Source organism: Cardiocondyla obscurior, linkage group LG26, assembly GCF_019399895.1.
Source record: "Cardiocondyla obscurior isolate alpha-2009 linkage group LG26, Cobs3.1, whole genome shotgun sequence".
NCBI classification, from domain to species: Eukaryota; Metazoa; Arthropoda; class Insecta; order Hymenoptera; family Formicidae; genus Cardiocondyla; species Cardiocondyla obscurior.
Genome location: NC_091889.1, coordinates 131,072 through 158,771, shown reverse-complemented (window position 1 = coordinate 158,771; position 27,700 = coordinate 131,072). Strand labels below are relative to the sequence as shown.

General features: G+C 46.2%; 1 protein-coding gene across 6 annotated transcripts; it reads right to left on the bottom strand.

Annotated features, from left to right (window-relative positions):
- Positions 1 to 25: 25 nt before the first annotated feature.
- Tay (tay bridge) lies at positions 26 to 27,700 on the bottom strand. 6 transcript variants are annotated; one of them, XM_070672771.1, is made up of 16 exons: positions 25,506 to 27,700; positions 5,269 to 5,451; positions 5,047 to 5,160; positions 4,852 to 4,887; positions 4,715 to 4,741; positions 4,558 to 4,618; positions 4,223 to 4,425; positions 3,765 to 4,136; positions 3,405 to 3,643; positions 3,183 to 3,293; positions 2,832 to 3,052; positions 2,519 to 2,751; positions 2,256 to 2,420; positions 1,890 to 2,178; positions 1,635 to 1,773; positions 26 to 1,555 (listed from the first exon to the last, which is right to left on the bottom strand). In XM_070672771.1, exons 1-16 carry the CDS (start codon positions 25,914 to 25,916, stop codon positions 544 to 546), a joined length of 3,816 nt encoding a protein of 1,271 aa, XP_070528872.1. In that variant the 5' UTR covers positions 25,917 to 27,700; the 3' UTR covers positions 26 to 543. The 6 variants fall into 6 exon arrangements, with proteins under 6 accessions (XP_070528872.1, XP_070528871.1, XP_070528874.1 ...); XM_070672770.1 differs by having other exon boundaries at positions 2,519 to 2,748; positions 3,183 to 3,296; positions 25,506 to 27,698; XM_070672773.1 differs by having other exon boundaries at positions 1,899 to 2,178; positions 2,519 to 2,748; positions 3,183 to 3,296; positions 25,506 to 27,698.

Below are 27,700 nucleotides of genomic sequence, written 5' to 3'. Positions count from 1 at the left end.
GCTTAATTCTTTTTCCTAACTTGGATTCTTTTTTTTTTTTTTTTTTTTTACGTAGCCATCGCCTCACGTTCTATGATAACTATTAATATTACACACGATACTTTTTAAAATGTACGCATAGTTATCGTCGTAATAATTAGAGCTCGTTATCACTACAGACAGTCAGATCACTGAAACTGCAGAAATCACATAACGACAGCGTAATTATTTGTGATACATCAGCGATGCCTCCGTAATTTCTTCACGAAACGTCATTTATTTTCAGATGCCGATATTGATGGAACACCAGCATTAATAACAAGGCATCTTCGTTATGTTTTCACATAGTTCTACGCATTTCCGTTTTTCTTTAGCGATAACTATAAATATTATATATTTATATAATATCTATATACATTTTTTATTTATTTATTTTTAAATAACGCTTCTTCTCTGTTAGCAAAATATCAGCACCGAGCTTCGAGTGTTAACTGAGTAAGGTGCTCAAAAAGTCGGCCCATCAGTGCGTTCGCTCGCAGAAACCGAGGACGCCGGAGCGATGTATCATCGAGACTGCGATCCGTCCTCTTTCTTGTGAATATCCGCATGCATAAGAGTGTTTTCAAGCGGACGTGTCGGTACTCCTGGGCCTGGTCCTGCTCTGTGATGCATATGTAAATTGCTGAGCGGACCTGGACTAGGATCCTTACTCCTGAGTGTATTTACCGACGGCGCACCATAACCGGCATACAATTTCGCCCGTTCCTCTTCTTCGGCTCTGAACGCCGCCACTAATGGGTTATATCGTAACTGTTGCAATGTGTCGAACCGGTACTCTCGGAAAGGATCGCTCGGCCAAGGAGCTCCCGGTTGACCGGTAGGCGCAGATGGCGGTGGAAAATGTTGCATTGGATGTGCGCTTAAAGTGGGAAGCATGCTACGCGGCATAGAATGTGAAGCAGGCATACTGTGTGGATGCCTTGTAAGATAAGCATGTGGATGTGGATGATGGTATGTAGATCTTGGATCAGGCAGTGGATTTGGTCCAGGTCCTGGTGCGGACCCTGTCGTTCCGGGGCCGGGTACTGGCGGTCGTGGAAGCATTACAACTTCGTCGTCTTTGCTACGTGGTTCCTCCTTTACACGCACTTCCCCGGTATCCAAAGGTGCCGAGCCGTTCCTAAGTGGCGAACGATCTCGGGAAATCATATGAGGTCGATTCTGGTGAAGTAGTCTCTCACGTTCCATTTCACGCCTTTCCATTTCACGGCGTTCCTTGTCGCGTCTTTCTCGCTCTCGTTCGGCTGCTTCATGCTTTCTTTTCTCTTCTTTCTCGCGCTCTCGTCTTTCCCTCTCGCGTTGCTGTTGCTCTTCTCTTTCCCTCTCTCGTTCTCTTTCACGTCTAATACGCTCGCGTTCCCGTTCGGCACGTTCACGCTCTCGCTCGCGTTCTCTTTCCCGCTCTCGCTCGCGCTCCCGTTCCTCCAACTCAACGCGCCTATCTATCGCTGGAGGTTCCGGTTTCAAACCCCATGAAACAGTAGTTTGCGGAAATCCAGTAGTAGCACGTTGTAATCTGAATTTTACATATATGTGTGCCGGTGAAAAGTATGCGCACAATAAAAATGTAGATAATTAATATTTAATATACGTACCCTCGCCATGGATCATGCACCGCACCTAATCCACCTAAAGGTGGCATTTCTCTAGGCGGAAAAGTTGAGAGATTTGGAAAATTAGGATTTGTTGTAGCAAACGTTGAAGGATATCTTCCGAAAGGAGATATTCCTGCTCCTGTAAAACAAAAAATTATAATGCAAATAAAATTAAAAATGATATTGCAGTTTTTACTGCACTGTATTTATAAATGTGAATGCGTGCAAATGAGAATGAATGTGAATGTTTGTTACCTCTATTACCTAAATGTGAGGCCGTTGTAGACAGAAAACCGACAGGATGAGATGGAGGGGGTGCAGGATGGGCAGACGGCATGTTAGTAGGAAACGGAGGTGCCATTGATGGTGCACCGAGTCCAAGACTACTGGCTGGTCCCCCTGGATAAAGATGGCCCGGCGGTCTCAATAACTCAGTTTTGGTACTAACGACACTTCCTGCTTTAGCTTCAGCCTGTTGCTTTTGTTGATGATTATATATTTCCCACGCAATGCGCACATGCATTGCATTCCATTTTCCACTTTTCTGGATTAAAAATCAAATGTTTGAACATTTAGAAAATGTAAAAAAATTATTAAAAATTTTCTTTTATATAAAAGTACCTTTGGCGCAAACGGAGTCAAATGATTAGGTGGCACGAAAGGTGTCGAAGGCGGACCAATTCCAGGATGAAGAAGACCAGTATTAAAACCAGAATAACCAGAAAGGTTTAAATTTCCACGAAAAAATGGCGATTCGACTCCTCCCAATTTTGGAATGTCCTTAAACTATTAAAAGACATTTTGTTTAACATCAATTCATGTTAAATAATTTAATGTTGACAAATGCAATACATTAATTTAATTTAATTTTTTTTATTTCTTACAATTGGAGGTGGAAAAAGCGTTGACGCTGCAGCTGTTGGCAACAACGGTGTTGTGTGTTGATGTACATGAGTATGTTGATGCTGATGATGATGCATTTCTGTTCGAAGATATGCCGGTGGACCCAAATTTGCCACTCCAACTCCAACATTTCTGTCTTGAGATGCTAAGAATCTATTATCGAGTTCTCTCCTTAAAAGAGCCTCTGCTTGACCTGCAACATGTGTCACCCCTTCTTTTTGGTTAGTGCATTTATTGTCTGTCTATAATCACGTAGAATACACCGTATTAAAGAAAGTCAGATTATAAGCTTACTTGTTTGAAACAGAGACTCTGCGGAAAATGGATTGGGATTAGTCGTCGGTGGAGGAAGCGATGGCAGTGAAGTATGCGGGCTTGAACTAGACACTGGTGGTGGTAAAGGCGCTGCAAACATCGGTGGCGGAAACGTGTGTATGCCGAGCGGCACTGGTGGTGGAGTTGGCCTCGGAACAGATGTAACTGTTGCTGGAGACAGCTGGGAAGCTGCGTTGCTACTATTTTTGGTAATAAAATATTATTGTTTTTGCGCTTTACTTTTATTAAATTTTTTTTTATTTTTATTTACAAAATTAATTTATTTTTTATTAAAATTTTATTAAAAAATTTTAACTTGCTCGAGCTTACCTAATCCAACCTTGTGACTTGGTGTATGCAGGTAGACTAGAATTGGCTGGAGATGAGGTGTTTGGCACACTAACAGGCGTTATGCTGCCTCGGCTTAGACTACTCACGTTACTGCTGTAACAAACATTACAATTATTAGAAATGTTCGATATTATTAATTATCGAATTATTCAATTTTAATAAATATGGTCATTATGCTGCGATCAGAAGAAAATATTTTACCTGTAACTATCTCGTTCTCGATTCGGACTATGTCCACGTGGAGAGTTATTGTTTCGTCCGGATAAACTGCAGGCCACCATGTCTCTATGAGCGATTGTATTTGCCGTGGTAACTGTATTAGTTATAGTGGACACGCATGTTGTAGTGGCAGCGCTCAGTGGAGTATTATTGTGACTCGCGAGGTTATTTCCTATAGTCTGCTTACTTATGTTGGTACAAGGGGAAGCTCTACTCCCTCTCTAAAATATAATTATTATTCTCGTCATAAAAATTCAGAATTTTATACTTAAAGTAAATAATATTCATTAGTGACATAATTAAAAGTAGTCAATAGTATAAAATACAGTGCGTGTAACTTACCACGTCAGCGCGTGATGAAACAGAGTGAGAAGGGGATGGCACCGCAGGTGGAAGATACGGGCTGTGATTTAAAGCGTTGTACGGAGTATAGAGCGGTGGGTACGATGGTTGCGTTTGCGGATATGCGGCTATAGGAATTGGCGGTGGATAACTCGTGGTGGCTGCTCCGTTCGATGGTGCTGCCGGCGTAACACCTAAACTGGCTACTGCTGGACTAGTTGTATGACTCGAAACGAGAGGCCCAATCGGTGGATGTAATGCAGGTATCGTAGTGTGAGGTTGTTGGGATAAGGAGGGTGGTAGCAAAGCAGGGGAAGCTGGCCGCTGTTGCGGAGCTATTGCACGTGGATTCGCTGCCAAAGGACTAGTCATCTGAAATACATTAACAACAAATGTTACTTTCTTTTCTGCGTTCAGAAGAAAAAAAGTTGGTTTTTTTGCGACGCTTAGTTACTTACAGGAGGCTGGGATATGTGTGGAGGCAACGTAGGGCTGGGAGGACTCGGCGCTGTTGGAACTGGTGCAGATGCAGGCACAGGAGGTGGTATAGCCGCAATAGCAATCGTTGCTGAATTAGAAGTTTGACCACCCGTGTCCGGTGGAGATCCGCCTGCCCCGTTTGTGGGTGGTAAAACGTGTGGCGAAGAAGACGGCAACTCGTCTAAAAGCAAAAAGAGAAAATTAGAGACAAGACATTACGCAGATATAAATTAACAACAACGTTATTTGTAATTAATTATTATATTTTTTATAATTAATAATTATATTTTTCGTTTCCAAAAGTATTACTTACATTTACGTGTGAGAGGTGGTGGGGTAGGAGATTCAAAGGTTGTAGATTCGGCATCCGAACCCTGTAATGTAAAGATAATAAATTAATAAAACAAATTAAATTTTTATTATTTTTTTTTTTTGCAAAATGTTCAAGTATTTAAAGTAAACGTGCGTACCTTATCGTCTTCTCCTTCACTATCACACTGAAACGACGAAATAATAAATTAATATATCGTCACACTTATTACTATAATATAAAAATTAACTTGCAATCTTTTCATTATACATATGACTGGAATATGCAGATACTTACGATATAACCTTTACCCGAACTGCAATGACTGCTAGCCTGTATTATAAAAGAAGAGCGAGTGTGAATAAATTGTAATAATTTTTTATTGCTCATAAAAAACATTGATCAATTAAACGAGGGGCCGTCACATTTTAAAAACATGAAATATTCGTTGCATATATTTTAAATAATGTAATTACAGCACACAAGACTTACATCGCTGAGATGGTCCCTAGAACTGTCTGCGTCCTGGTAATCCCTAGGTATACCAGGGCCATGCAATTGTTCAGACGCTCTACCACTATCGTCGCTTGTACCTGCATCTAGGCCCTGCAAAACGAATTTGCGATATATCACTGGTCACATCTATCACATTCTCACCGACATATGTCACTGAAATTAACTCTTGACGCGATTTAATTAAGATCATTCAATTACCTGGTTTAGCGTCGAGGGTGTCAGTATGGAATTATGTACGTAATGGTTGTGCTTGAAATTGTTTTTGATGTGATGCTCGTTGTGCCTGTTATTCTGTCCCGTATCCACCTTTGGTTTTTCCTCCACTATTGATAGCGACTGCAGCTTCTTGACATTATTTTTACCAGCTAACTTTATTGCACTCTGCAAACAAAGAAAACATGTATAAGACTTATGCACTCACCCATCTATACAAAATATACATATATGTGTGCGTGCTGTGCACACATTAAACACATTAAAAAATCTTATACAGAAGCAAATATTTTATATATGTAGTTCTTTGTATTGTGTTCAATCATATTGTTACGGCAGTCACATTATATATAAAAATCTATATCGTTGTAAATTTTAATTTCACATTTAGCAAGAGGTTTTATTTGCATTATCTGAATTTATGACGTAAGTAGCCAAAAATCTGTGGAAACGTCGCCGTCGCTATTAAAAAAAAAAAAAAAATTTTTTTAGAGGGAGAGCTATAGTACGCGCACCATGTTTATTAATCTAAATTAGACGAAGTTGTGCGTTTAAATCGTTTCCCTCGCGAGTATACGGAAAATGCGCCCACCTGCGGTCACGATAAACGGCGAAGCGTCGCCGCGATCGGGCCAGGCCGCCGCAGCAGCCGCTTATCTCGCCCGGGAGACCGCGGTGTCGAGTTTCATTCTTCGCGCCCGCCGCTTCTAACGTTCGGTGGCGATGACAACGACGTCGCCGAGAGCCATGCTCCCGCCGAGACGCGCGATCGCGAGGCACCACCGCACTGCCGCGCGCACGCACCGCGGTACGCGCGCACCCTGTCACGTAAACACCCGGCGAGATAAAACGGAGCCCGGTTACGAGAGCAACGATGTGGACGGCGTCAACGCGGATGACGGCATCGGGAACGTCATCGACGACGTGCAGGTCGAGGCAGGAGAGAGCGAGAGCGAGCGCCGAGGAGTCCGCGGCGTACGATCGCGGAACTTTCACGCTGTTGCGCGCGGCCGCCGGCGGAAAAAGCTCGAACGAGAACGCCTCCTCCTTGCCCACGGAACGGGCCTTCAAACCGCGATACACATTTCCGTACGCGCCGCGTTCTTCGGCCGAAGCAATGTCACCGGTTATCCGCGGCACCGGATCCGGCCGCCGACGGAGACGACGGGCGGCGACGGCAGCGTCTCGGGCGCGACGGACTGATTTTTCACGATCGCGCAGGCACGGGATAATTCTGGCCGCGGACGGGCGTTCGTTCGCAAGATGACAGAGAGATTTCGCAGGCACCCGTGTCTCGTGTGCGCGATGCAGCACGGGAGCACGACCGGGTGGGGAGGAACGATGAAAGAGAGCGGGGAGCGGAGGGACGAGAGAAAGAGGCACGAAGGGACGGCGGGAAGGACGAAGGATAAGAGCGAGCGAAAGAGAGAAGAAGGCAGCGAGAGAAGGGAGCGAGCGAGGAAGAAAGAGAAGACATTGACCGAACGAGCAGCCGCGCGACAAGGCCTCCTTCGTGCCAGGCCAGCTGGAAGGAGCGGAGCAGCGGTCCGATCGCTCTTTCTCTTTCTCTTTCCCTTCACGCCCGGCTTCCCTTCTTTTTTTCGCGGCGGCGGCGGCGGCGTTGCGTTATCTCTTCTCTCTTTCTCTTCGACGCCGCGCTCTTTCTTTCACCTTTCCCTCCCTCGCCCGCCATTCTCCCTTCCTTCTGCCACGGGTGGGTACCAAAGAAAAGAAGGGAAAAAGCCACTAGACCTCGCGGTTGGCGCAAAAAACCACCGCCGCGGTCGTCGTTGCTACCACCACCATCGCCATCACCGTCGTCGCCGTCGCCGCCGCCGCCACCACCACCATCGGCCCAGCAAAAACCGCACTCTACCTGCGCACGTGTGCCAACTGCGAGCCGAAACCCCCTAGGACGTGTTCCGTCGCGGTTGGATCGCGTGTTCCTCGGCGACGCGAATTAATTGAATAAAACCCTCGCGGCTGGGCCGGTCGGGATCGTCGGAAGCCGCCCGAGAAGCACGCCTGGATTCTCGCCTCGTCGATCGGTTCCACTACAAACAGTGTCCCTCGAGACCGGCAACAATCTCGCGAAACAGCACGTTTTTTTTTCCCTCCCAGTCTTTTCCTTTCTAATTCCTTTTTTTTTTTTTTTTCGTCTTTTCAGAACCCGCCAAGACATGATTGATGAGCCGTATCACAGTTGGCAAGCCGCTCGTTCATTCATACGGATGAACCGAATCAGCTGACGCGCATTATTCTTAGAGATAGAACATCGTGTCCGAACGACGCGATTGAGATTAACAGGACTCGTAGACGCAAGCCAAACAAGACGTCACTTCGGAAATGGAGCTTTACAGGAGTACGCGATGTTACAACTTTTCTAACATCTGTTTTTCTATACAGAAAAAAAAAAAATGCGTAAGTTTCGTAGCGTAAGTTAAATTTACCTTGTTTACAACCGCGAATAAACCTCGTATCAATTTCTAATGAATAATTAACGATCATCATCTGATTTCGAAGCGTCCGCAACGCTCGCCGCCTGAATACACGGAACGAAGCACTCGGCAATGATCGCTCGATAGTACAAATATATCTCGACGATTATATCAGATAAATACAGGTATGTGTAAAAAGGTCGTATGACTCGTTCCACATGCGTGCGTGCGTGCGTGCACGCGCGCGCGCGCGTAATAAATGCCTGCTCGAAAAAAATCGAGCGAGTACATCCTGATTGACGTTAATACCGCGTTGGACAGAGGTGTACGCTATCATCATGTATATCCACAATGATTAAATCCTTTCTCCCGCGTTTTGCAGGCACGAGAGACCCATGCACGCGTTTCATTCCGCAAAACCCCCATGGTTCTCGCCGGAGGTGTGTCACAACGCTGCCTTTCGCAAGAAACGCGCCGGGCTAATTCATTACAGGCTGCCCGTAATCGAGACGCGTTGCAATATGACACGCGATTGCTCATATCGCGATATTGCGACGTCGAGGAGTTCCTCCGGGAAAAATCCGCGCGAAGCCCGGACGGACGATCCTCTTCGGGCGGAAGAGAAAAACTGGCCGCTGAAAGGGGTAATTACGCGAGCGATTCGAGCCGACGAATTACATGACTCGTTGATCCTGTAACGAGCTGCTGCCTCTGTCGTCCTGTCCTCAAGATTATCCTATTACGGGTATGAACGGCAAGAACTTAATTACAATTAATCGTCCGCATAAACGAAGGAAAAAAAAATAAAAAGAAGACAGAAAAACTAACACGTGGCGTGTGTAATTATGTGCAGGTGAAAAAATTCTTTTAAGCTTTGTCGTTTCTGCCGCCCCTCTTCTTTTTCTCCGTTTCTTTTGTTTTCCTTTTTTTTTTTCTTTTTTCCTGCAAGTCACGGCTCATGCCACTCGAAGCAACGCGACGAGATAAACGTCGTTCGTTCTTGTAAGACACAGACATTACAGCCGGCGTAACGTAGTTTCTTCACATCACGATACGTAACGTTGCATATTATTAAACATATAATTTTTGTCCGCGTTTCTCATCTCCCGATTCACCTTGCCTCTCCCGGTTTCTTTTCGTGTGACTGTGCGATTTATACGACGTCTAAATGATACGCGAGTCTTACAGGGCTATAAAGTGCACGCTATTATCGATAATTCTGCGAACGCGGTCTAAAAACAAAATGGACTATGAATAAAAATGCATTTTTTTTTTTCATATTTACTTCGGCATAACTTTTGTCGCAAACAAAAACACGATAAAAAAAAAATCAATGTTGCGCCGAGTATTGAGATGTAAAAGCCATTAGTATTCGTGAATAAAAAAAAAAAAAAAAAAGAAAAAGGTACTAGAGGTGAAAAGTTGGACGCGCAACACAATCGGGCAGGCACACTTTTTCCAACAAACGACTTGTTTACCATTTGGCATTCAATGAATAGTGAAATCTATCGATTGTCTCAACAGCCACGCGTGCGTGAAATTAATGCGTATGCACATATGTCGAAACGAGTAAAACCGCGCGGATCTACACCCCAATTTTCTTTAACTAACACGATAAAAATAGCGAAAGAAACATCCTCATCATAAAGCTTATTTCGAATATTCGAAATACTTCCAAAGTCATTTCAGTAAAAATTTCAAAAAGTATCTTCGTACTTCGCAGATTCTTATTTCATTTTTCAAAAAGTAATTCAACTTTTCTATTTTTCCAGGCTCGAAGTTTTGATTTCCTTTTCCATGCGGTAATAAAAGCTGCGTTTCCGCTTCCCGGTGCAAACTCTGCACGAGCAAAGTCAACAAGACTATTCACAGGGAGTCTATCGATATACATTCGTTCTCTGGGCGCGGTAAATGCGCGAGGAGTCGAAAATATAAAAAAAAAAAAAAAAGGAAAGGGGCGGAAGAGTTTGAAAACCGGCAGATGTCCGATTGCGCTCGACTTGATCTCGGACTGGACCCCGGTCTTGCGAGAGGAATCTCGGAGAGCCGCCGCGCGCGAAGAACAAGATAGAAACTTTCACGGCGCGGCACGGCGAGCGAAGTTCCTTGGCTCCGACGGTGCGAATCGCGCGGAGGGAAGGTCGTTCTCGGACGCGCGGACGTTCCACCGTGGGGCCCCGTGCGTGCGTGTAAGCGTGAGCGAGTGCGTGCGTGCGTGCATTCGGGAACCCGACCGGCTACCAAAGTCGTTCGTCCGCGGCGTTGCCGCGTTTCCGTCCGTTTCGTTATGTTGACACGACCCCGGGCTTGCTCTAATCAACCCGCCCGGCCGCTCCGCGTGATCGGCGTGCATTCGCCGCGTGGCAACGCTAATGCGCTCCCGCCCGGATGCGTCTGTGTGCAGCGCGCGCGTACGTACGCCAGGTACGAGAGCGAGCGCTAACGGCGGACAGATCCCCATGCGATTTACTCCGCGAGAAACGACTATTAATGCACTCGCGGGGCGAGGCGATAACGACCGGGATCCCACAATCTTGCGGAAAGGGGTGGAAGAGGCGATCGTATCGTTAATTCACCGTGAATCTGCGGACAGAGATGACGCGTCCCCGTAAACAACGCGCGTGTCCCCTCGATATCGTTACGGTGCGCCCCACGCTAATTTGCCAGCGACCGCCGGCCGATACGTAATCGATTTCTCGACGTTCGGTGAAGCTGCTCGAGACGGAATTTCTATAAATTTTCACGGGGACGGCGAGAGGCTGTTCACTTATGGCCGTGTCAAACAGGACGCGTTAATACTGCTCGCGGGTTTATCGCGCACTTTAATCCTGCTCGCGATGTTTACGAACGAAATAATTACGCGTAAATCACAGGTTGTGAAAACGCAGGCGGAGCGCGCGGGCATAAATTAAATCTATAATATTCATGCCGGTATTTAAATTTATATGTATATTTATTTTCATCTCGACGCGATAAAGCTCTGCACGAGCGAGTGGAGAGTTTCACGTATCCAGAGCCAAGCGTTGCTTGCACAAAGGGCTCTTTTTTTTTTCGGCAATCGACTCTCTATGATCCCATCGCCTACTTGCCTTTCCAATTAAGCGTTAACGGAATCACCTCGCCGTTAATAATCCGGTCGGGATGACGTGCCATAGACGGCACGCAGGCTCCGCTCGCGCACTTTGACGAATCGAACCGCGAATTGTGGGTCAAGAGTACGCGAAGAAATGACCGACTCCCACTTTCCTATTACCCGTATAAATATTACATATCCGGGGTCCCGTTTTCTTCGGTATTTACCGAGTGAAACATGGGGACGGCACCGATCCGCGTGGACGTCGCATTTTTTTACGGCCGTCGTAAATCGTCCGCGGGAATGACGAGGAAGACGACGCCGCGCCGCGCGGCAGATTTACATCCGACGAAATAAAACTGAAAGCCGTCGCGGAACGATACCGTTTACTCCCGCGCGGAAGTGCGGGACACGCGATCCGGATGGATCCCGGCCGCACTTTCAACGCGCAAGGCGAATCTGCTGAATTACGCCTCGTTCCCGCTGACAGAAACTATCGAGCGCCACGGCGAGAGAGATTTTCCGAAAGAGCGGCGGCGGGAGGCATCGATAAATCACTCGATAACGCGCGACTCGTAACGAGCGTTAAATTCGACAACGGCGGCTCTCTCTTTCCGCTTTTGCGCCACCGCAACTCGAAAGATTTCGCGTAACGTATTACACACCGCACACTTTTCCCGGCGAGTGGCTGACATAACGTAGCGCGAGGACATATGGCTCGACAAAGATTTCGGCGGCTTGCCAGTAGGGAATTGACGCGGCGAATCGGCGCTTGGCGTCCGTCCAAAGTTATATGAAGGTAAACACGTATCAACCCGGAGCATTGTTTGCACTCGCGGAGTTACGGGCGCTCATCGTGCCGCATTACCGCGCGCTTATTTCGCGCGGTCATAATTCGTTCATTAGCGACGCACGTCATCGCGATTACGGTGATCGAGCGAAATGGAAGGATCCCCGAATGTGTTCCCGTTTCACGCGAGAAAGCGTCACCGATGATCACCAGCGAGTTTACCTACGTATCTCTCCTGTCGCTTTATTCCCTGCATCGGAATTCTTACGTCCGCGACGAGAGAGAATTATCCCGAACGGGAATAAATTTATTTAGCGAGTCACCTCGAACGTTTATTTCGCCGGTCTCTCTGATATACAATCGTAAACATTTTTACTATATTAAAATACAAGGATTAAGTGCTAAAGTGCAATGTACAAATACTTGATTCGAACTTTCAACTGTGCGAGTTATCTACTCGCGAGTAGCTCGCCGTCTCTCCGATTTCGAGCTTAATTCGCGAACAGTTCTTTTAGTTGAATACACCGTCAGTAGTTTTAAATTAATAAAAAAATATTAAAAAAAAAGGCAAAAAACTCGGAACACGCGAATTTATTATCTCCGCGAGATTGATGCGTCTATTCCGAGCATTCGCGAATTCAGAGAGGATGCTTGTTGCGCCAGGCGTTTATCGCGAAGATCCAACCGCTCGCCTACGCGGGATAATAAATGGAAAACGATCGAGTTGTTTGGTTAAACGACAGATACACGACGGCGGCGTGTTGGGAAATATTGTCAGGCCACTCCATCGATGGGACGCGACGATCACGGACGACGCAACTCGTTCGCCCATTATTCGCGGACGGGAGAAGTTCTTATCGCGCGTCGCTACGTTTTCGCCGTTTAAAACGACAAACGGAGAGAGAAAAGTGCGATCACGAGGAGCACGACGAGCCTTAACCCGACGTTATTCCGATCGACAAACTTGCATTATTACTCGGCTTGTCAATGCATGTCCACTTAAGCGGTTGACCTCGTACACGAACGTCCGCAACGTATCAACGGAACTATCGGACCGATAGTTTTATCGCTTCTCGTTTTTAAATAATTTGTGCAGCGAAAAAAAAAACCAGCCGATAACAAATATGGTTAAAACAACAATGCATTATTGAGAAAGACGACCGCGGGTATCTTAAGATATTCTTGCGGCAAGTGGAGGAAACATTGTGAAAGATACGCGGGATTATCTAACAGCGATAATGTAAAGCGACGCTTTCCATTGTGTACGTTCCTAAAAGTGCGAATACCCGTAAAACGCATCCTTAAGAAGTTCAACTTAGCGTCCTAGTTTGAAGCACGGTCTTTGAAGCATTAGATTTTCCCATCCCGCTGAGAATTACGCGTCAGACATCCATGAGTGCGTGGACCATTCGCTTACGCCACTGGCCCGGCCGGATCGGTGGGCAATAAACCATTTATCCCGACGTAAACGAAAAAAAAAAAAGAAAAAAAAAAGAGGGAAGAGAGGCGGACACAGAGAAAAAAGGGCCGACCGGGGAAGAGAGAAAAAGAGAGAGAGAGAAAGAGAGAGAGAAAAAAAAGGAATAGCGGTCCGACAAACCGGTGGCGGTAAAAGATTTAGCACGGTGTAAACGTGGCGATAAAGTCCCGGGCGCTATCATCCCGCGCGAAAATCCCTCGCCGATTTGCACGGCAAATACCGGTATTCAGTCAGTTATTACCGCGCATTCGACACGCGGGATTCCGCGTTCTCGCGTTTTCGCGGTCATCGCGCGAAACGACGGCTCGGAAGAACCGAGCGCTCCGCTCGTCATTATCTCTTAATGTTTATCGCGGATAACACTACCCGCCTGATCGCTTCCGCGTGCAGGTAATGCACGCCAATTTTCCGGAGGGAAATTGTCAATCCTTTCGATCCGCCTGCGTGCCGAGAGTCGAACCTTTTTAATCGGGCGTCGTTGATTATTTAAGCGGAACGTCGGCCATCGGCTACGTAACGTGCGATAACGAACGGCAATAAAGCTTATTAGCGTCTCTATCGGATTCATTAAAGTCCACCGCAACTGTGTCGGGATATTTTAATAACTTTCTTTTCAAGATTGTAAATGAATAATCACGTCGTATTTCGTACCGAGAGTTTAAGATACTTTAATCGTGTAAACCCTCGGGTCGCTCTGGAACGGAATGAGAGATATCGATTTATCTTTGGAGGCTGATTCCATAAATGTTAAAGGAATACGTAAATCTCTTCGCGATACCATATATCTGGTGTATCTGAGGCTCTTCAAAATCCTAGAAGCACGTACATCGTTTCTCGTTGCACGGATTCCTCTCTTATTCTTTTTTTTTTTTCTCTCTCTCTCTCTCCTGCGAAAGTAACGACCGCGCGACACAAAGAAAGACACGAAAGTAAGACGTGGACTTTCTTCCGTATCTTGGGGAATTACGGAAAGAAGTAGGTTACTTTTCATGCAGGTGCAAGAGACTTTCTTTGTCGCCGGACACGGTGTGTCCATCGATCTTCGCTCGCGGTTAAAACCTTTCCTTTTAACCCTCTTTAAAGCACGCGAAGAAGAAAGAAAAAAGGGAGAAAGAAAAAAAAAGAAAGAAAAAAAAAGTGTCACGCACGTTTCGCGGGGTGCGCATGTACGGCGAGATAACGCGAAAACGTATGCTTTTCGTCAAACAAATAGAAATGTTTATTTACGGAGCGCGTTTATTCGCCAGCAGCGTATCTCGATATCATATCGTTGATAATTAATCGTTGGTAATTATCCAACGGATCTCGTGTATTTGCTATCGGTATGGTCGAATCTCATTTATTTACCAGTATTAATAAGAGCTTTTGTATAATTAACTAAAAGCGATAAATGTAATGTAGTTTTTATTAATAACCCGGGGATTTAAAGGATAACGATGCGAGAGGAGAGAGAGAGAGAGCGAGCACGAGCCGATCGAGCGTGTTTTGATTTATTATTAAAATATGCTACCTCGTTACACATTCATCGTTGTATCGCGTAATTTGCGGGATAATAGAATTACTCGCCGATGATAGTCAATTACATTGTTGCCTTTGAGTATTCTGGTAATTTTTATAAATCGCTGGACGTAAAATAACTCAAAGCGCATGCTTAATTATAAAATAATTAGCTTGCTACGCGTCATCCAATTGTTACCGCTCATACGGCAATTAACGAACTGCCGATTTCGTCGGGTTTATTATTTTTAATAAACTACAAGCGATGCCGACGAATTACTGCGCAAAGCAATAGAAGGAAAAAAAATAATAATAATAAACTATAATAATAATCGTAAAAGTAGAACAGTGAACTTTGTTGTTCAATATCACAGAAAAAATAGGATTTTGTTTTAGACAATAATTTCAGTGTTATTCAAACCGGCGCTAAAATTGCGCATATACTTCGAATTATTACACAACCCCTCTGGTGATCATTTTCGCGTGCGTCGAGATGAAAATGGAATCGTGGCGAACGGTGTGCATCGAAAATACGATAGATAACGGAAACGGATAGAGCGTCTGTCGGGAATATTTCACCGCGAAGAGACGCGATATTTACACAGCTAAATTCTACGATAAAAAAAAAAGAAGCAAAAAAAAAAAAGGGATGTATAAAAACGTTAAATTTATCTTTCGCGAAATTGTTCTTCTCTAAAATCCAACGAAACGGCCACTTGAATTATTCAGTTTAATCTCTAACGTTATATCGTACCGAAAGAGTATAACTTTGTACAATCGCCGTTTATGCTCGAAATAATAGTGAAGCAAAGTGCGACGCAAGTTTCGAATGTGTTCCTCAAACAAATTGTTACGTAGAACGTTTTCGCGTCAAACTTTCGCAGTCGACTTTCTTACGGACTTGTCGCAGATTTCGGGAACGGAACCGCGGCATTCCGGGTGTATCGTCCCTAATTCGGCGACCGAGCCCTGCGTTCTCGAGAGGCCTTCGCAGGCAGTCGATGTATCCGACGTCTATTTCATCCGGGTGATCTCTGTTGACGGATCGTGTGGTAGAATTCGACCGATCCTCCCGCGCCACCGACACGCGTCGCGCGGCGTAGCGGCTCTGATTTATCGAGTGGCGTGCGGGCGCACCGCTGACCTCACTCCCTCGGCACGACTAACGACATTGTGGACCGAGCAGCTCTCGATGATCCGGCGAGCACCGGCGATTTTGTCCGACGCGAAATTACGTTTCTCGGCCGACGAACTCGAGAGCACTTCTCTCCTTTTTTTTTTTTCTCTCTCTCTTTCTATCTCCGTATCTCCCCCTTATTCTCCCGCGTACGGCGAAAAGAGCTCTCGCTTGGACGACACGAAAGTTTCCGAAACATTTGGTCCATTGTCGAGGAAGTCGCGGGACAACGCTCGCCGGACCGAGTAATACGAAACCTCGTGACGTACAGGGGTCTTTTATCGCTGGGTCTTATCAACGCGCGCGCGCGCATCCTCGAAATACACCGAATGTATATTTCGTATATCTGCCGCGTATGACGATATTTCACCTTGCATCGGTGGCTACGTGCACCGGGGAATCTGGAATTTAAATTCACATTTCCTTTTCGCGCGCGATCGTATCCTGACGTGAAGTTTCACGTGTTTCATCATTCGCGGAGCGAGATAAACAATATTGTAATGAAACGACTGGGTTTTTACGCATAACTTTTTCGCGAGTTGCGGAGGAAAAAAAAAAAAAAAAAAACAGCGTAAGAAAAACGGCCTTCGTATCATCGCGCTCGTCCACGCGTCGTGACGTAACGGGCTTGTCGTTACACGCGTTACTGGTTTGCCGACGCTCGAAATCTTGCCGTCCGCATCGAGGAATAAACTCGTATAATTGCACGCCGATTAATTTCCCCGTTTTCTTTCTCTCTCCGGCACGCACGTGAATAATATATCTGCTACTCGCGTTGCAGCAAATATCAATAACGTTAATGAAGTTATCGCTAGTTTAATATTTTACGCGCCCCGTGATAATGACGAGGGCATCCCTCGTTGAGTTATTAATTAAGATACCTTGCGTCACGTCCTATTAATTCTTAAACTCCACTCTCTCGGCCCGTTACAAATGCCATTTGAAATTCACCAAGTAAATAACGCAATTAACGACACCGCGGCAACCGCGTCGACACCCTCTGTACGTACGACGCGACCGCATTTATCAGACAACGTGACACTGACCTCATCCCGAATTCACGAGCGCAGGTCGACGATTATCGATCTGCCCGGCGCCTTTCGGCTTTTCAATAGAAAAAAAAAAAAACCTCGCCGTCAGCGTCAATGATCAACGAGCGATCAATGAAGCCCGATTCTTCGATCGGCTCGATATCCCCGAAGAAAAGAGCGGTATGACGTAACGCAGGGTGTGCCCGGGACATCTTAATAAACTAAAAAGACAAGTTCCCCTCGAAGCTCTATTCAGCGCACGCTGCTTAACGTGACCCTCATGAGCGCAAATGAGCGAGATGCACTTCTTAGCGGGGAGCCGATAAATAACTACCTGCAATCTCTCAGCCCTTTTCCTTCTCTCTTTCACGTTTTCAAATCCGCCATCAGTTCTCGCCGCTACGGCGACGGCAAAAGCACATGGTTAATAATCGACTATTGTAAAAAATATGTACAAAATAGATCTTTCGGGTGTATAACTTTTCAGTCAAAATAAAAAAATAAAACAGAAAAAAAAAAGGGAAGCGGCGTTAAAAATTCAATCCAATTTAGCGAACCTCGTCGGTGACCAATATATTTTTTTTCATCACGGCGCGCAATATTGCGATTTATTGTGTCGAGATTTTGTTCGGATAAATTGTCCCGAATAGCCGTTAAATCGCTGCAAACCACAGCATTATATACCGGCGTAAAAGATATCGATCGCGTTGTAAACATATAATAATTTGGAATTTGTAGGAAGAAAAAAAAAAGAAAAAAATAAAAAGTGCGCGGTTAAGCAGCAATCAGCAAAAATGCTGCATTAGAGTAACTGACGTATACACGCGAATCTATCGCGGCATAATAATTCCGAGCGTTGCGCGATTGAATAATTACATAAAAAAAAAGAAAAATATGTATCGTAAAATGTAGTCACGTTAATCGTTAAATTGCAGCGTTATTAATCGCGGACATTTAATATGCAACGGAAGATACGTTGGAAAATCCGCGCGGGGTCGCGTTTCCGCGCGTTTAACCACGCGCGATGCCCCGGAGCGTTATTACAGCATAATTACGCATGCACATACATTTCACGGCGATGTTAACGCGCGATGATATTTTTTCTGGCGGCGGCGCGACATCAGGGGGGAGGAAGCAAATAAACGGGAAGAAACGGGAAGGAACGGGCGGCAAAAGGCACTCGCTTGTGAGAGAATCGGCACCTGGCGACGAGGTCGAAGTTTGCATACCGGCAGGATCGGAGATACCAAAAGGATCTCCTTTCCCTCCTCCTCGCTCCTCTTCGACTTCCGCGCGCCGACGGCGATTGCAAAAGGACACGGTGAAGCGAAATAGCACCTTTGATATCGGACGCGCCAAATGCAATCCGAACGACACTCTCCCGAAACATTTCGCAAATCGGAGACCGAATGTTTAGCGGCGGGCAGGCAGGCGAACGAAATTCGCTCGCGGGGACCGTTCGCCGTGTGCTCCGCAGCTCGTTTTACCCGCGCGGTATTTCGAAATAAGAAAACCAAGGTCACGCCTGATGGCGGAGGAAACGTCATTTTTAACGGAATCGAATCTCCCCCGTCCGCGTCTTACGCGAAAGCAAGAATGAGAGAAAGAGAAAAAGGGAGCGAGCGAGATAGCGCGCCGGTGGTTGCAACGTGCTCACCAGAACGGACCTTTCGAAGTATTCTATTTATCGCGTTCTCGCGATAACGAAGGCTCCAATAACCAGAGAAGTGCCGTCGATAACTCACGAAGAGCGGATGTGCTGCTCCCTCGTCACATCAGCGAGCCCCGCGTTTTTTTTTCTTTTTTTTTTTATTTAGTTTGCAAGGGATTGTGGCGTGAAAGAAATAAAGAGAGAGAGAGAGAGAAAGAGCAGATCGCCGTGGTACTTTTAATTAAGAAAATAAAGACCGTCAACGAACGAAAATCCCGCTTTGCCTCTTTGAAACTCCCGGCAGCTTTCGGCAACTCGATTCATGCCGGAATATATCTATTCAGGAGTGATCGACAGGCCCGTTTAGACGGTCCGCGAACTACTCGGTCCCGTCATTCGCACACACGATAACAATAACCTCGGCGTTTAAGCGCTTCAACGGAGCTAAAAAATACCGCCGGTTGTTTTTCAGCGTTGCAACAACGATTGCACGATGCTCCAAAAAAATACTAGAGCAAATGCGTATCAAAAAGAATTACATTTCGTTTACTTGCGCAGGCGGTATCATCGACGGAAAATAAACGCGCTTTTTGATTGATTGAAATCCTTGAAATCGATGCGCGTTTAAAAAAAAGAAAACACCCGGACACTCGAGGTACAATTGGAAATCAAAATGCAAAAGCGCTTTTCTGAAAATTGCAAGTCTCAAGTAAAAAAAAATCAATTCCCTTTCATCTCGCTGAACGATAAAATCGGCATCGGAATGGCGGTGCAAGAAACTCTTTAGCGGGTATATCAACGCAGTTTATAATCTCGGACTTGTAGCGGCTTTATTATCACCCTCGATTTAAGTAAAAAAATCAATTCGACGAGGGCATTTGTGGGAAAAAGAAAAAAAAAGGAAAAAAAAAAAAAAATTACCTGTTCGATTATTCAAGCGCGCTACGATATTCATATTGTCGAAAAACCGACTGATCGTTTAAGGAGTTACGTTTTACCTCGGCTTCGTCACTCTTGTCCTTCAATCGTGTACGACGACAAAGTAAAAGAAGGCATGAGGCGATAAATTTACAAGTAGCGCGCATACACACCGAAGCCGGTTGCATAAACAAGCGCAACGAGCGTAATGATTATGATAATGAGCGGTCACCTATGGTGATACGTATTTTGCAGCCGTCTCGTAAAACGACAGTACGAAGATAAATGTCGTTTCTTCCAATTCGTTTTTCTCCTTTGCAAAAAGAAAAACAATCGCGAGAAACGCCAGAGAGGCCCCGTCAGCTCGCCGATTGCTATGTTACGTGAAACGGAAGCGTTTATCGAAGGGTAAACGGGAGAAGACGAAGATTGACCGCGTGCACACGAATTACCGCAATGACCGTCCACGTGCTGCCTCGTAATTATTCAATTTTAATGAATATCAAATTCATTACGCGATAGCACTCTCGATACCGCGGAAAATTCGAAGCAAACTCGAAGAAAAAAGAAAAGAAAAAAAATAGCGAAATAAAAACTTTATCGCTTGCAAATTATATTAAAATACGGTTGAACAGCGCGCTAAACAAAGATTTCGAGGTGGTTTGGTTTCATGGATACATAAAATGACTCCCTGCCGAATAATTTCGTCGTTATAGAAATCCATTTCGGACCTCGTGTCGCTCGAGAACCGGTAATATTGACGCTACCGTACTATTTAGAAGCCGACGGTGCGCTCTATATAAATACGGGTTATATTTTTATCATCGTGGCGATATACGAAGGCGGGATAGACGTAAACCATTGCGATCGAGCGGGTGAATGGTTGCAACAGGCGAGCCACCTGCAGATTCAAGCCGGCTGCACGGATGCCCATCGTCATAAACACGAGGCAACCTTGATAGATAAACTATAGGTGCTCCATCGATACGCGAAGAAACCCTCGAGTGCCGTGTGATTAAATGAAGGAAACGGAAGGCGGCCGATAAGGGTCAACATCGTATTACATATCGTGGAACTGGCTGAATATTTACTTAAAAAGCAACGTCAAGCGCCTTTAACGAGACGAAAAATAATCATAATGACGTTAACTTCGCGATGGTTATCTCCGCGGTTATCAATTTGTAAAGCAAACCGTCTTTCAGATCTAATCAATATAGTTATTTTATATCTTGATGAGACGGCGTAAAAATAGAACGAGTGAGAAATATATAATTCATCTGATTTATAACGCCATTAGCTTCACGAAAAAAAAAAAAAACCCGATAAGGTTTCCTAATGTGATCGTTTAATTTTAGCAAAAATCTGAATTTCATTACACGATAATATCTCGTTATGGTGTCCCGTTGCAAATATACTCGGAGTTTATTAGATTCAGAGAAAATTTTTTTTCTTTCGGTGAACAAACGCGAATGAAAGGAGATCGATACGAGATTCGCTTTTATTAACGTACGGGTGCACCGATGAAGTCGTAATAAAACGGTGCGATACAAATTTTAACAGCCTCCTCCGGTATGTGGTACCAAAAATGAATATCAACAAAATTGCCCCAGTGTTTCGACTTGCTGAAAAAGGAGGGAGAGAAAAATAACGGCGATACCGCGCTTAACAAGACCGCGCGAATAATAAAATGTAACGATTAACTTCCCGGCCGCGATAAATCACGATAAAGGCGCCCGTGCGCGCGTAATTACGCGGCGTGTCTTCGAGTTAATTTGCGGATTTAATGCGCGGCGCGCCAAGTTCTTTTTTTTTCACCGTTTCCAGCGAAAAGAAATAATAATCTCGAACGACGACGCATAAATCACGAGAGCTCAGGACGCGCGATAAAAAAAGAAAAAGAAAAAAAAAAAAAGTCTTTTGCCACGGACAGAACTGTTCGGCAATGCTGCGGAAGCAGAAAGCGTCAACGCGATCTTTCCTCCGCTCTTTACAACCAATCCGTAAATAAAAAGCTCACGGCGAGATAAGCTTAACACCAGTCAACGTAAATTCATCGAATATTTATTTTTATTTTCTTCAGTGATAACGATAGTTAAATAAAGAACTGTTTTTTTTTTTTTTAAATAATTGCAAAGCTTCGATCTCAGTTACGTTTTTACTTGAGAAAAAAAAGTGAAAGAAAAAAAGATTGCTTTTTTTTCTTTTTTTTTTTCAACGAGGAGATAAATGACGTTTATTTACAGTAAAGCGAACGTCATTATCGTCACTCATCTTTAATCGTACGTAATAAGGTGCTCCTAGCGAACGAGATTACTAGATTAATGTCAACTGCGTTAACAGAGGAGATTTAACATCTAGTCATCGCGCGGTCGGCGATAAGATATAACAGATATAAAAGGAACGTGGAAAGCCGCTAATCATTCGATTACTCGATCAAAACAGAGGGTACAGGACGGATACTTGACATCGACGGTTTTAGACCAAGAGGAGACTCGCGCTCGATACGTCTGAGGCCAGGCGAAGTGCGCACTCGAGAGTTTTGTTATCGAGGATCACTCTCGGAGAGAACGAAACTCTCAATTGGGCACTCATTAAGTGTCGCTCTCAATGTACGCCGGAAATTTCCCTGTAGATTGCTCGCAAGGGAATAAAACTCTCAAGAGCCACTCCCGACGACGTATGCGCCGATGAGCTTTCCTGCTGAGAATCATTCACAACGGGACAACTAGTTTTTGAACAAACTGAGGAAGAACAAAGGAGCCCACAATTCCTTTTATTATTATTACCTTTTTTTTTTTTTTTTTTTTACTTCTACCGTGTTTAACTTTGCGTAACAGCCTACACGCCGGAAGACTTTTCAGACGTTTCGAAGTAGCATCATTGTCCTTCGACCGTCCAGCCGACCGTTGCGAGATTTTGAGTCGCAGGGGAAAAAAAAAATGTTATTTTTCTCTCGACAAGTAAAAAGTAACGAACTGGTCGTAACGACGATACCCGGCAAGGTCGCAATTCTTTATAATGTAAATTTATGTCAATGGCGAACAAATAAATATTCACCTCGCGAGCAATTTGCGATATCTCTTATCGGGCTCTCACGAGCGACTTATCTATCTTTGATATGTCCGGATCGTATTTCTCTTATCATCGATTCGAATCGGCTTCGAACGTTCGTACCTTCGTTATCTTCAGCTAGAATGACTTTTGTTAATCCCTCAATCGTACTTTTAACTACGTCAATCGTGAGCTTGCCTGATTTTGTTTAAAAAAAAAAAAAAAAAAGAAAAAGAAAAAAAAAAAAGAATCTATCCGCGACTTCGATACATTACACGTGCTCGTATCATTTTCAGTATAATTTTAAACCCGCGTTACACAAAATGACATACATTTATACACCCCCGCACACATGTATATACACATACATCGAAGAGATCAGTATCACAATTTGCAGAATCGGTTCTACACGTTTCCATATTTCAGAGACAAATCGTGCAAGTTGCAGGCTCACGAGTTGCTTCCCCAGTTACGCGAATGTACAAACCCAAAGAAATTTTTGCAGCGTATAGTCAACAGGAAAACGATGCATTGTCATATTCAATACTGCGAGCGGATCCTCTAGTTCACTTTTCTCTTTTGCTTTTAATAAGGAGAATTTGCAATCTTACGTACACGGTGGATTTTCATCTCTCGCTGCTCACTCACGCGAGAAGAGTTTGCGTCGCGAATACCGTTACACGCCACGAAGTAAATGGTCGGTATACACGCATTACGACGCGACGCGATGCAATGCGATACGAACCGCAACGCGGAGAAGTAGAAGTCGCGTTGTTCGCGCGAGGAGCGCCGGCGAACGTTGTGCTATCAGTCGCCGATATCGCCGTGGCGCGTTCCAAAGGCCGGTTGCGCGGACGACCGTCGGTTTAACTTCGACCGCGATTAGACCGCGCAAGCGGTCGGTGCTTGGGTCTGCGAAAGCCCAGAGTATTCCCAGCGTAATTTCTCAGCAGTCCGGCTGTTGGAAAATAATGATCCGACATCGATCCGTTTGACTTAAGCCACTTATCTCGATATAAATACACGATTTTCCACCTTTTTTTCCTCCCTCAACGCTTCGCGAGCTCATAGTTCCGTAGTACGTATCCGCGCTAGCGATTCCTAACTCTTCTTCACTCGCGAAATTCTTTTCTATACGCGGTACTAATTACGTGTATTTTTTTTTTTACACTTGAAGTATGTATCACTGAAATGTGACCAATTACCACGGAATTTCCGTGTTTCGTTCATTAGAAATGATAATGCATCGTTTGCGCAGGGAGCTCATGTGAGACGCAGTGTTTGAGAACCACTGAGCCCCGGACTGTCAACAATTTTTCACGAAATTCGATTTATATTATCTCAATTAACTAGAAATGTCAATCGACCCATTATTTTTCAATTAATCTCACATTCTGCTTATAAACTTTAAATGCATGTAGCACATTTATTCCAACTGATAAATACATTTATCGGATTTTAAATTTTTTTTGATATAATTTCCTCGACTCTGGGAAAATAATAACCAAATAAGTTTTATTTCCATCGCGTGTGTGCGGTCGTGTGTACGTATCTACGCGTCCGTACAAATCCATATTAACTAAATTAATTTACTCCGATAGAAACTCTGCTTTTCAAGTGGAAAGGAATCTTTAAGGACCCACCGAATGATATAACGTCTTTTCGGCACCTTCCGGCGATAAGCGAGATTAAAAATCTTCGTCGACAGATAAAATCGTAAACATGCGACGAGTAGAGCACGTAAAGACAAGACAGATTAAGAGGGACCAGCGTGACGGACCCTTCCCCAATGAGAGGAAGACATTATTTCTTTTCAAGAAGTTGACCAAACACGGACGATACGCCCTAATCGTATACCGTGACGTACAGGAGACAAAACCACTTCTTTTTATCCGTATTGTCCAACTACCTCCGTGACAGGAAAAGATGGATTTTCCCTCCTTGTAATGGGAGCGCAAAATTCCACCTAGTTCCCCCGCCCTTTTTTTTTTCTTTTCTTTCTCGCTCTTTCTTTCTCATACTTCTTCCTCTCCGAGCCACGTAAAAGAATAAAGTTCTAAAATGGACTTCTCAATTCAAAACCGTTACCGAGCAATTCGCGAACGGCTCGTGAGAGATTCTCCGAAGCAATTTTGTATGCCACACCACAAAAGAATGTTCGCGCGAGCGTACGATAAATCTGAAACGATTATTGAGAGACGCGATAAACGAGGTGTTTACTTTTCCGCGATCATGTAACTGGGCTTGTTATTTCGAGCGGAAAATCCGAGGTGCCGCGTTTCAATGGTCGTGCAAACTCGAACAGCTTATTAAATCAAGAGAGGAGGATTTATGAAAAAAAAAAGGAAACTTATCCTCAGCTTTGTAAAAAGAAAATCGCGAAGCAAGAATGTTTTGTCTATTAACTAGATTATTCAATGTAATTTTTTGTCGCGCGTTAGAAGACCGGACAATGTATTTTGCGTGCATGAGAAAGGAATTATTAATAAAACTTATAAATAAACCTTATTACAATATAAAAACGATTATAACTGTTCAGTTAGACATGTATTGAAATAAAAATAAAAGAAGAAACAACGTGAGGCGATCGCGAAATTGTGTATAAAGCTAGCAACGGTTCGAACGGTCGTTACTATAGAAGCAGAAGTCAATAGAGCGAATGATGTAAAACAGTATAAATGCGCGAAATTCATTTCGATTGCCGAATCCAACAAAGGATGAATAAAGCGATTAAGAGCAAAGAATTGGCGTTAATTCCAAAAATAATATACTCCCTCGGAGTCACATTCTGCCTCCGCCAACTCGAACTATCGAAGCATCGCGTAACAAGGACGACGATCTAATTGTTGGATCACCAAGCCGCGTAAGCCGTTCGAGTTTCTCATCGACCACCTTCTGCTTCGAATGCTTTTCCGAATGAGCGGAAATGTTCGCGCCGGCGATGCTAATCCGACTTACCGTCGGAAGAATTTCGGTGAAGAACGAAGCGAGATTAGGAGGCTTTTAGGTTATGGCACACCCGACGGCGAGCGTACGTCACGTTTCTCTCTTTTTATTTTTTTCGTATCCTAGCAGCCTGGTCCTCGCGCGGGAGAAGAAAAAGATCGTCCACTCACCTCGAGTTCCTCGTACGTGCGGAAGGCGAGGATGGCGAATCCGTCGATAATGTCCTCCTCGAAAGGTGGCTCCTTCTGGTTGGCGGCCGCGAGGGAAGACTTCTTGCGAGGCCTCGGGGGTCGCGGTGGCCTGGGCGGTCGCGAGTGGCCGTCTCGCGGATGACCGGTCTTGGCGGCGAGTCCGAGGCCGCCGCCGTTCCCACCGCCGCCGCCGACGCCGCCGGCGGGGTCCTCGTCCTCGCCGCTGTGACTGTCCTCCTCGTCGTTCGGCGGCCGCTGACGCGATTGCTGGGACTGTTGCTGTTGTTGCTGCTGCTTAGCGGACGCCAGGCTCTCCCTTTGCGCCAGCATGCGCTGCGCCCGCTCCCGCCTTCGATTCTTCTGGCTGCGCTGCTTCGCCTCGATCTCCATCTTCGCGCGAACTTCACCGCGACACTTTGCCGGAAGAAGGTCCGTGGACTCGCGGGCGATCACTCGCGCGGGCCGACGCCGTAATCAGCGCGCGACACGGGCGGCGCGGCCGAGGGTGATGACGACGACGACGACAAAGGCGGCACGCGAGCAGACGACAGCGGCGTTGTCGTGCATTCTACGGTCGTCCCGACCGAATGGGGCAGGGGAGAGAGGCGAAACCGAAGGAAAGAAAAGTGTAGGCAGGCAACGAGAGGAAAGAGAGAGAACCGGAGGGAAGAAAGGAAGACGATGTGGACGACGGGGCGCAGGGCACCGGAGGAGCGAGGGGGGATTCGGGACGAGGGGGAGAGAGAGAGAGAGAGACGGGGGAAGGGACAGAGGGGGAGAGAGCGGAGAGAAAAAGAGAGAAGCACCGCGCTGCCTCGAGATACGCGCACTCACGAGACGTAGCCGTTGGCACGCACTGTAGCACGCACACTGTCACGCGTACGTCCGCGCGCGGCTGGTTGTCCGATATATATGTACTTCCTCTTCTGCGCTCTCGAACGAGTCCTCCTCGGTGCTCTCTTGCGCGACGCGAACGTGTCGCGATAACGCGAGCGAGAGCGCGGTTTAACGGCACGGCGCGATGTCACATCGATCGCGCGGTGGTCGCGGAAGAGAGGAGAGAGTCCGGGTGCGTGTGGCGAAGAGGCACGCGAGAAACACGCACGCAGGTCGGATCCGATGGGACAGACGAGGCAAAGAGAGAGAGAGAGAAAAGGAGATAGAGAGATCGCGCGCGCGCGCGCGCGAGAGAGAGAGTAAGGAAGAGAAGTAGAGAAAAAGAGAGAAAGAGAATGAGAGAGAAAGAGAGAGAGAGAAAAAGAGAAAATGACAGAGCGGCGCACACCGAGATGAAGCACTCGCGAGTACAATCGGACAGCACCCTTTCTAAGCCCAAAGTGCACGCGTGCGGAAGGTCGGGCAAGCAGTACGAAACTCCCACGGTCGACGGCACTGTTATCACCCAACGGAGGGATGCTCACGCGCTACGAGCGAATGGTCGTCGGCGAACTCCACTACGAATCACAGGCACGCACGGAGCACATAAGGGCGCACAACGTATCGCGGCGGAACTCTGTTCGCACAAGAGCCGCGTTCCCTGTCGTGCCGAGCACGTCGCCGTGATCGCGCGGACGATGGTGATGACGCTCGTCGTCGACGTCCACGTCGCGGCGATAGTGGTCGCGCGCGCCGTTATCATCCTCCCCGCGTTATCGCCGCGCGACTCACGTTCCTCTTTCCTTCTTCTTCTTCTTCTTCTCCGCCGCCTCCTTCCGCGCCGCCTCCGCGCTTCCTCCTCTTGCCCCTCGCCACCGTCGTCGCCAACGTCGTCGACGTTTGTGCGCGAGACACCGTCGTCCAGCACCTCCACCGACAGCACTACTGCCACCGCCGGCGGCCGCGGGCCGTCGTCCTCTCGTCCTCCGCGACGTCACCGTCGTCTCTCTCTCTCACGTCGTGCCGCAGGCGCGCCGCCTTGCGCGTCTTGTGCGTGCGTAAGTGCGTGAGTACGTGCGTACGTGCCTGCCGCCTACGTCTGCCCGTTCAACTAGCCGACTGGCTGGCGCAGCGTGACGCGACGCGGACCGCCTATCGTCGTCGACGCAGCACGGCGGTGTCACCGCGGCCTACCGTCGTCAGACGCATCCTGCGAGGACTGCTGCACGTAGCGCGCCGATTGTTTGGAATGGCGGATCGAACGGGCACGCACGGTTGCCGCATCGTGCGGTGTAAAC